This window comes from Perna viridis, chromosome 14 (assembly GCF_037379345.1).
Source record: "Perna viridis isolate PV_CMFRI_1.1 ecotype Kerala chromosome 14, ASM3737934v1, whole genome shotgun sequence".
NCBI classification, from domain to species: domain Eukaryota; kingdom Metazoa; phylum Mollusca; class Bivalvia; order Mytilida; family Mytilidae; genus Perna; species Perna viridis.
The window spans coordinates 18,846,269-18,857,088 of record NC_142458.1 but is presented as its reverse complement, the minus strand read 5'-3'; the positions used below and the strand labels follow the sequence as shown (position 1 = coordinate 18,857,088).

At 35.9% G+C, this 10,820-nt stretch overlaps 1 protein-coding gene across 1 annotated transcript; it reads right to left on the bottom strand.

The window, feature by feature from the left end:
* Positions 1-216: 216 nt before the first annotated feature.
* LOC148598501 (uncharacterized) lies at positions 217-9,588 on the bottom strand. Its single transcript, XM_088560653.1, has 3 exons — positions 9,375-9,588; positions 3,824-3,979; positions 217-2,769 (listed from the first exon to the last, which is right to left on the bottom strand). Exons 1-3 carry the CDS (start codon positions 9,565-9,567, stop codon positions 2,633-2,635), a joined length of 486 nt encoding a protein of 161 aa, XP_088416779.1. The 5' UTR covers positions 9,568-9,588; the 3' UTR covers positions 217-2,632.
* Positions 9,589-10,820: the final 1,232 nt, after the last annotated feature.

The following is a 10,820-nucleotide window of genomic DNA, read 5'->3' as shown; positions in this document are numbered from 1 at the left end:
CCGCTAACTAATGGGTTATCTCTTGATGACTATACAGTATCTATGATGTACGTACATGTGCTTCTCATTGACGTCAGATTTTAAACTATTAAATATTTGGTTCTGGTGTTTCTTATGTGTACAGCATACCATTATACACATTATTAACAATGAGTGGTATTTTGTATTTACACTGTACATATTAAGGTACTCTAGAACAAAACGACAATCCATGTATTTTTAAACTAAATTAATTTTATTCAATAAAACCTCCACAGTCTCAGAAAACTACAGTATATAACGATAATATAATACATATGGATGCAATAATATATACAAAAATAATTCAAAAAAAATATTGCAATAAACCTGTAAAGCACTAATGATAAAATAGGGTATAAAATTTTAAAATACATGTATATCAGAAGCGTACAACATACCCAGTATAAGGATGGACTTTCAATGGAAAGAACAAAAATGTCTCTGTAATAAAGTTGGCCGTCTTGTCATGATACATAATCAAATTGTAAAAAAAAATTAAAAAAAAACTAATATACACTCAAGGAGTGTAGCATAGTGTATATACATGCTACCTCTATATCCTTCCCAGACCTAATTACAACTTTCTGCTTAGCATCGTATCACTCCGCTAGGCCTAGTGTACATGTACATGTATGAGCTTTGCTACTATGACACATTGAGAAGTATTTTTGGTGCAGGAAACTATCAAATTAATAGGTTGGATTTAGGGGTGTCTGAAATTTCAAATAGCGACAAAGTTCAAATGAACTTTGAACTTCGTATGTCTGGGCAGGATGTTGATGTAACATTAATAGTGTTCATTGTATGAGGGCCAGTGTGTCTGGGTCATACCAAGCTACTCACAGCGTCTGACATTCGAAATTCACTTTAAACGCAGCAGTTAGACCCCCTCGGAAAATTCAAGAATCTTGCAAAGTCGTAAAAAAAAAGTGATTAGTTTTACGCGATAAACGACGTTTTATTTGTATAATGTCCAAGAATTTCGACAGGCCTGTCTGCAGCGGTTAGTGAGAGCTATCGCTGTGTGGCGCTTGAGATCATACAATATTTATCATTAATGAAACCTGTGGAAACCGGAAATGAGTCTTAAGCAGAAACTTTTTAAAGTCCCTTTAAATTAATTTTAATAAATATTGAACTCTGTAAACCGGACACCTGTCTAAACTGAACTAATTTTGAAGTCCAAAATGGGTTCGGTTTAGACGTTTTTCACTGTATATAGATACCAGAAGGTGATACAAAATAAAATTTCTATAAACATAGAAAGCCCAGTTTAATCGGGACAGATTGCAACAGTTACTACAGAATAAAAACTTGAAATACTTAAGAAAGGCAACGTATCTGAAAATGCATAGAACAACTTATTTAGGCCAAAACAAATATTATGTGTGTTTCTGGCTTCATGCTTAAAAAAAACAGGTTAGGTAGATACTTTTTTCCTATTTTTGTTTACCTTGAATCTCAAGTTTAATAGTTCTCAAGCAAAAATGCTATCCATTTTTTTCTAACCTTTAACACAAGCATGAAATTCAGAAGGTGTTGTTGCAGATCAGTACTGAAGAAGATCCGATTTACTCCGAACATATAGACTTATTTCTCTGCATGAATTTATAGCTCATTTATGGCACATTTACATGTAAGTAACAACTGAAATCACCATAGCGATACAAAATGAGGTAGAAGTGAAAATGAAATGGAAACAAGATATTTACACTAAATGATATAATTTTGCTATTTTACATATCCATGTTTTAAATTGAAAAAAGAAGAAAACTCAGACTCACACGACTTTGCAAGGGGTTCTGGTAGTTTCCTTTTCGATACTGATACAAGGTTTTAAATTTTATCCGAAACGTGTTGTATATCAAATACATTGTGTACATAGACAGAAATCTTAATATGTTGACAATACTCTAGAAATCCTGAGTATAGTGTATATCTCTGAGCTCATGTCAATTATTAAATCACCAAAATAATAGTTATATACAAATGTACATGTACGTACGGAGTGAGTCGTTAGCTCGAGAGATATTATATGGACTCCAAGTGAAATTTGTATGCAACCAATGGCAAATTGACAATGAATTTTAATACCAAGAAAAGAGGAATATCTTTTGTTTAAGAAAATTTGACAGTAAACACATGCAGAATATGCATATCTTTTTGAAGATAATACATTTAAAACGTATATTGTTTGAATAACGATAAATTTCACAAAACATCAATACTGCACAAAGTGTAAAAGCAATCATAATGTCACAATGTTCTTCTACTGAAACATTTTTTTTTTCGAAATTTACTATAATCATAATTTTTCCACTGCAATGTAAAATCAGCTCATGCAAATGCCAATTTTTCTTCACGGTCTCTGTATCAAATCTTCATGTATTAAATTCTTTAACAGCAATTTAAATATTACATGAATACCATATTTAAAAAAAAACACATGTGATAACCAAAGACATTACATAGTACTAGTTTTTCCTATTAAAGCTACCATCACACTATGTTTACCAATGTTTGTTTTCATCTGCAACACTAACCAGTCATATACAAGTATGTTGGGTCTAAGCTACATGTACTACCATACTTTTAAATAAACTACTAGTGTCTATCTACAAATGGACACGATCAGGAAGATCCCTGCCATACCAAAACACACTCCACCGGCAGTGGCCAATCCAAAAGCCCATCCCAAATTGCTCGTCTCCGAGGCATATATGATTATGGCTATCAAAATGACAGCACCTGAAAAAAATTATTGTTTTATAGGCCGAGTATGCGATAAGCTTGCTCAATATTAATATGTATAAATACATGTACTATACAAATTTATATAAGTCAAAAATTGTTCTACCCAAGCCCTATATGTACCTCGCGGAAGTATATTGATATCATACATGCCAATCGGCTCCATTTTTAGATAAGTGTGTGTGTGTGTGTAATGGTATATTGACGGTTACGAATGATTTTTGAATTGTCCCAGCTAAAAGTTTCCGTGTAAATAGAAAAAAAAAAAGAAACACAAATCCCCTTCATTTGGGTTCATCCGTCTGCCTGGCCCACTCCCTCTTCTCGCTTCCCGTATTTCAGGTTCTCGCCCCACATGCATCCCCTATGATTTGTGTTCCATACTGGTTACCGTACACCTCCCCTGTTCATCGCCCCATATGTATCCCCTTATGATTTGTGTTTAATATGGAAGAGCGTCTATCTCTACTGTCCATACCCCATATGTACCCACTTTTATTTGTGTTCAGTTCGGGTTACCGCACACCTCCCTTGTCCATCGCCCCACACGTATCCGCCGATGATTTGTGTTCAATGCGGATTAATGGCCACTTCCTTGCCAATCGCCTCATATGTACCCATATGATTTGTGCTCAATATGGGTTGGCGTCTAACTCCGCTGTCGCCGTGTCCACCGCCCCATCCGTACCCCCTATATATGGTTAGAACTCAATGCAGGTTACCGTCCACCTCCACATATGTATCCGACGATGATTTGTGTTCAATGCTGGTTATCATCCACCTCCCCTGTCTATCGCCCCATATGTATACCCTTATGATTTGTTTTCAATGTGGCTTAGCGTCCACCTCCCCTGTCCATCGCCCTATATATTTATGTGTATGTATCAGCCAAATATTTGAATTTTGTTCAATGTGGCGTAACGTCTACCTCCTCTGCTCATCGCCCCATGTTTGTGCGACGGTGGTCTGCTTTCAAATAATATTCACAGTTGCTCAATCATGTACATGTAAGTAGCAAGTAGTAGAGAACAATATCCAATGATTTACTCACCAGTACCCAGTGCCAGTATGATGTTCAGTATTGCCATACATTTGCTGCTGGAACAGCTACTAACACAGAGGAAAATCAGCAGGAACACAACACATGCTATGGAACCGATGAGCCCAAAACACTCAAATGTTCTAACTGCTTGAAGCCAGTTACCAACTGCAAAATTATTATAATGAACGAATTAAATATGAATAAATCATAAAAACAAATCGATAAATGTGAGCCCAAATTTTCCGCCTCACGGCCTTTTAAGTTTTGAAGATAAAACTGTAAATCGCTACCACAGAGACAAGGTGCCCTTCAAAACTGATCTTGAACACCATATGTGTCAAGTTCAAGATAAAAATTGTTAAAATGAAAAATAGTTCAGAACAGGACTATGGTTAATAAATAATGCGGGTTTTGACATTTATTCCAAAGGATTCGGCAGTCCCAAGAAAGCTGATGATACGCTGTTCTAGGAACTTTCGTTGCTTTTCGCCTGAACATATTTTCAAAAGGACAGTTACTTTTCATGTCGTCAACTGGTTTGCTTCCCGAAAATTAATAAATATTCAGTTTTGATAATGTTATGATATGCGAACTATCAATATGTATGAATCGAGCAGCACCGATTGAATTGTGTCCTCCTTAAAATGCCCGTCAGCCAAACCAGATGTGGTTCGGTGATTAGGGTAAATGAATGATAACGCCACATTGGTCGTGCAGGTTGACTCTCTTCTTATTTATGTAATTGTTGGAAGTTATCAATATCAAATTACATGTGGGGATTTGAAATTCATAATGTCGGAATCGAAATGATGGTCATGGTTCATAAACTGTGACATTCAAAAAGCATAAATGACTCTTTTATTTGGCATGGTGACTAAGTGACAAACAATCCCCGTGTCAGAAATTAACAGATTATTGAAGTTTTTTTTTCAACTGTCTTGAAATTGAAAAAAATATGTAAATACAGATCGTATTTAAGTTTTCTTTTACCACTCAACTCACACATTATGCTCGCTTATATTGTGTGCCTACTCCATAATCTATTACATGTGAAAATAAACTCCGCGGTGCACAGCCAATTAAGACAGTAAACATTTAAACCCCTGACCTGGACAGAGGTAGCAAGTAGTATGGATATTATATAATTATATATTACATTTATACATGTATCAAATCTTGACACATATCTTTATTTGGATAGACACAATATGGGCTTTGGATAAAGTAAGGCATCGACCATTTTTTATACTGGGTGTATATTAAAAAAAAGAACTATTATTCCAAATTTGAGCAAAAATAATCTTTTTTTTCTAACTCAAAGTAACATCCAAGTAGCCTCCCCCCTTTTTCATCGGAAAGAAAATGGTCTGTGGCTAAGTTGATCATTATCGAGAATCGGAACAAGTTGTTGAAAGTAGTTCAGAAGATTCGTGCAGATAAATTAATTAGATGCCATTGTGCATAATCACTGGATTATATGTTTTTTGTTTCAGTTAATTTTTAACCTTCCGTTAAAGGGAATGGTAAATGCCAACTATAGTTTGACCCCACCTGAGACACCTGCCTGTCCGCAATCAAGAGATTTGGGTCATCACTCTTTCTTTGTGTCGTCATTTTACTTTTTAGATTGTTTTTTTTTTAATAAGTACATTGTAACACTGTGAAACCCACCCCTTACTATACAATTAGTTCATCACATGGGATCTGACAGAACCAGGGGTTCAAGCCCCACCCAATTGTCCAATTTGTTCATCATATGGGATCTAAGAGTCAACGAGCAAAACATAATAGAATTACATCGTCGTTGTTGACGACTCCATTATAGTGAACAACGTTTTCTCGATATGTTCAGTTATTCATTTTATTCATAAATTTTAAATGCAGCAACGGCTGTCACATCCTAGATTTACGAAGGTTTGTCAATTGTAAAACTCAATAACGAACTTAACATTTAGTACACGTGTACTAGAAGACACACTCACATATTATCAAACGATATTACATGTATTAATTCAATGAAAGAAAAAATATCAGTGGTGGAAAGAAAATTCTGGGAAGGAGTGGGCGTTGACTGCATGGACAAGAGCGGTCCGCTCCTGAGATTTCCTGTGCATTTATATATAATAATTAACCAATATTTTTAGCATAAAGAGTGGAAACGCCAACCACAACAACAACCCTTTAGGTCAGACCATATGATGGCATGTTATCCACAGTTTTAAACATTTAAATAAAAGTAATATTGTTAAAATAACATTAACATTCCAAACATACAATGTACTACCAAATATTTCCAAGTGCAAGCCATTTTATATAACAGACAAGGAGAATCTCAACTAGAACCAAATTCGTATCTCCAATATTGAAATATATTATATATTTAAATGTCAGTACAATGTATCTGTAAGAATAAGGCAGTAGGTGAAACATGGTATGAAAAAAAAACACCATTTGATCGTTCGTTCAATTTGACTTTTTAACCATCAAAATAAAGTAAAACAGACAAGATTTTCCATATTATGCTGGACCACTGAGTTACAATTTCATTACAATGCACTGAAAATGAACATTTCAAGGGCAATGACTCTGTCAAAAACCTCATTTTTGCTAACATTCTATCGTTTTAAAAATTTCTGAGTGATGCATAGATCAAATAATGGTTTTTCAAATAGAGAAAGCATCCTTAGGTGGAATTATATTGTCAGATCGGTGGGGTTTTTACATGCATGTTTATTATTTTTCCAATTTTGTCAGATTCTTACAATCACTTGCACTTAAATAACAACATTCAATAAATCACACTAAATATAACTTTATCGATCCATCTTTAACAAGAAGGAAGGCCTTATTGTACATCATATCATAGTTGCTTCTCCACTTTAAATCTGTTTGACAGTATGTCGGTAAGATAGACGGTCGAAATGCAAACATATAGTCCCCACTGGCCGTTTTTTAAAGCTGTTGACTAATTATATTTTGTTTTAGCATAATGCTTGTATTATATTTTAATTTAGCAGACGCGTATTACTTTTTTCTTGGTGTACATGTATTTCTATCATAACATGTACATGTACATTTTGTAGTTTCAACTGATCCTATATGATACCACTGAACATACATGTGCATTCCGAAAAACTTAATTACATAAAGTATCTGCATTTTTTGTGCAATCCTAGATTTGATGCAAGGCTACAAATATGCAAGTAAGATATTGATCCATTTCAAGGCATTTAAATTTAAGCCTTTGTAGTTTTACAAAATTCAACACAGGCATAATTTATACACTAACAATATATTTTTGTACCTGTTTGCATCCAACCATAATTCCAAATGCTACACCCAACCTACCATCTTTTAAACGACAATTATTTTCATGGTTACACAAATCTGAGTAGAAAACTCTTCTTGTGTTAACCCCATCTTAATTAAAGAGCGTGAATTTCGAAATTTCTACCCCTCGAGAGCCTCAGATAACATAACATAAACAACAGCAGTTAAATGTATTTTCTTCAAGGACATGTCTAAAACATTACCCCAAGGAGCCCCATGTAAGTGATGCAGTAAACATAAGTGACCCATGCAGAGATTATCCATCCAGAAAATCAATTATAGGCTATTTACTTCCATCCTGGTTAAAAACCGCGCTGATTTGAGATTCTGTGGCACAAAATATCGGCAAATCTGGAGGCAGGAGGGGTTTTAGGGGGGTAGTCCAAATTTCCTCTGACCCTGCAACACTCCTCTTTTTTACAACGACTTTTCCTGTTCATGAAACTTAAGTATTCTAGGCAATATATACATGTATATATGTTATTCTCAAAGTTCCTGGAAGCACATTTTTTTAGTTATACATGTATACAGTTTAAACATAAAAATTAGCCTCATTTTCAAAATTCTTGAATTGATGAATATCAAAAAAGGAGCTCGCATCAATAGAGAGAAACAATCCAACAAAGTTTCATGAAAAATTATAGAAGCGATTTGGATTATTGTACAAACGAATGATGGATGGCCAGACGGACTTACGGACAATGGTACATACCAAAACACGTCCTGTCTAGAAAGATATTCGTATAACAATTATCTCTGGGGCCATTTTGTTTCATCACTAAGTATGTGCATGTACATGTATTCATGTATGTTCGTCATTAAGTTTTATCAAACTCTCCGCCCCGTGCAGGTCCGGGTGTCGAAAGAATAGGCCTGCAGCAGCGCTAAGCATGTCATAAAAGGCGACTAAATAGCGCTCAGAACCCTAGCCGGGGGCTAGAGCGCTCTGCCCACAGAGTAACTGGGTTGTGTGCCCAGGTGGTGGAATGGGATACCCCTGGCGTGTTACATGCTGGGGTTGTCAGGCTATAATACGGAAAACCTGACCGCAAACCATAGTGATGCACCGTGTTGAGAAAGATGCCACGTTCCTCGCACGTTAAAGAACCCTGCTGTGGTATTCGATAGGAGTAGGAACCAAAGGGCTCCGCCACAGGAGGCTAAATTGCCCGACCCTACCCACATCTCCCTCTTTCCAGTGGTAATCAAAATTTGTCGACCCCATTATCCTTGTGTCCTATCCCATTTTTCATTTCAGCATCATTTCATGTTCATTTTATCATCCACTTCATGTTCATCGCCTGAATATAGCTGAAATATTGCTGCTCGGGCGTTAAACCCCAACAAAACAAACAAACAAATATTAAACTCTACAATTTCTTTCCAACCAGTTCAAAATATTATGTTCATATGTAAGGAGTTTGCGGAGGACGAACGGACGGGAGGGACAGACAGATGGAAGGGAGGGACTGACAGACGGACAGGAGGATGGACGAACAGACGGACGGGAAGACGGACGTGCAACGTGATAGATCAAAGTCAGACAACATGTAAAAGTCACCTAATTCCTGCAAAATGTGTCAGACGTGTTTGATATCCTTAGATGGGCCTGTACTTTTATTTCCATTGTACCAGGGTCACAAGGTAAACTATCAACAATGTCGCCCACGATCTTTCTCAGGTAGTTGTCAACAGAGTGAAAATTATGCTATTTTTGTAATATATGCAGATTTAGGAAGGGGCACATCTTTATTGCTTTGAAATAATAATCAAACATACTCCCGTTACTGACAACAAATACTTGCTCAATGGTCGTTTCTTGTTTTTTATACACATTTGGCAATATGAATAACCTATGATATGTACATATATATCATGTAAACTACGGGAAATATTTTCCCGTAATCATTTTTCATAAAACTCAAATATATTCTCTGTACAAGTGAATTGTATAGATGTGCTTCACTACATGTATAAAACATGTGCCCATAAAAGAATAAACGTAAGTTTGGTTTTCTTTGAAAAAAAAGTATTTTTCTAACCGTTCCCTTACATCGCTATGACGTTCACAGCGGACACTCATGTGACAAGGATTCTGTCCCCCCTTTTTTTATTTTTACATCTATTCCCGTCTTAGAAAGCAGGACTTAATACCTATAAGTTGCAATTTTATTATAAAAATCAAGTGATTTCTCTCACAATCAGTGTATATAAAACATAAAATACTTACAACCCAAGTTCCCGGTGTCGAATTTGACTTCTGAACATCCAAATGCATCTGAGCAATATTGCCACAAACCAGCGTTACCAAAGAATCCATCGCTCCAGTAAGGTGCACCGAATCCGATTATATGGATTACAAATCCAATTAGCACAAAGAAAAGAGCTAATTTAGTCGAACATACGGCTTCACTTGCTCCCATTTTTTAGTAAATTTCTCAACTGAAAGCTGCAGACAGACTTATGTTATAACGAAACTTCGTGATGAATCAATATGATTATTCTCATATGTATTTCGACGAACCACTGTTTATTAGTCTACGCCCTACACACTGTAAATGTGTTGAAGGTGTTTGGCATCCCACACTACTGAATACTATAGAAAGCTATTAACATTTGTGAGAGGCCACTTAAAGGAAATCCTTTCAAAGGGTGAATGGGCGGTTTGCAACAGAATTTAATTATGAAACCAGGAGGAAGTGACATTAATCTTTCTTTTTCCGATATTGACATTTTACTATTTCATAAAGTTCTTCGCTTTAGATGTAAAACTCCATTCGTTAACTTTGCGATATTCCACAATAATGAATTCATCTGAAGCGGAATAAAAATCAGGTCATCAATCTATAGCGACGATATATGTGTTCAATATCAACACTTTGTTCATCAATATTGTAGTGATATGGTATGAAAAAAGGGGGCGCGTTCACTATTTCAACAACCAGCAATGTATAGTTTAGGCAGCAACCATTTGATTTTTTTCGGGAGGCGCTGTGGTTTTTTTCTAGACAAAACTGTGTTTTTCTTCTAATACATGTACATATATATGGTTTATATTAAAAATTTATAGTAAAACAGAGTTTTTTTTTGTTTAGATTTTGTCACATTACTGGCGACAATTGTTTTTTTTAAATGTTTGGAAACAATTTTTTCCATACCCCCCACCCGAAAATCAAATAGTTGCTGCATTACATTGTATGTGAAACGTTATTAAACGCAATCTTTACTGTACAAATATGAGATGTGGACAACCATTTTAAAACGGGCGCAAAATAGTGAAGCCAAACTGAATGCAGTGTGTGTACCCAATCAGAATACTTATACAGGCGACCGTTTGATTTTGAGTGCCAGCCCTGTGGCGGGTTAGGATACATCGAATAAATTGCTGCACCTGCATGTTTTCATGCAGCCGAATCAGCGGCGGTTTAAAAGGGATCCGTTCTAGAGGGCTAGTGTTTTCTACATATCCAACCAAACGTTCCGAGCAAAAGCAAGGGGTGCTCTTCTCCCTTGGATCCGCCTTAGTATGCACATTATTGCCGTGTATATATATATATATATATGGGTCTGAAAAATTCCCAACGATGTTAGGACTGTCCTGAAAAATTCCCAACGATGTTAGAACTGTCAAATTTGCGAAGTACATTTTTTGGTCGTTCCCTCCGCGGGACTCGAA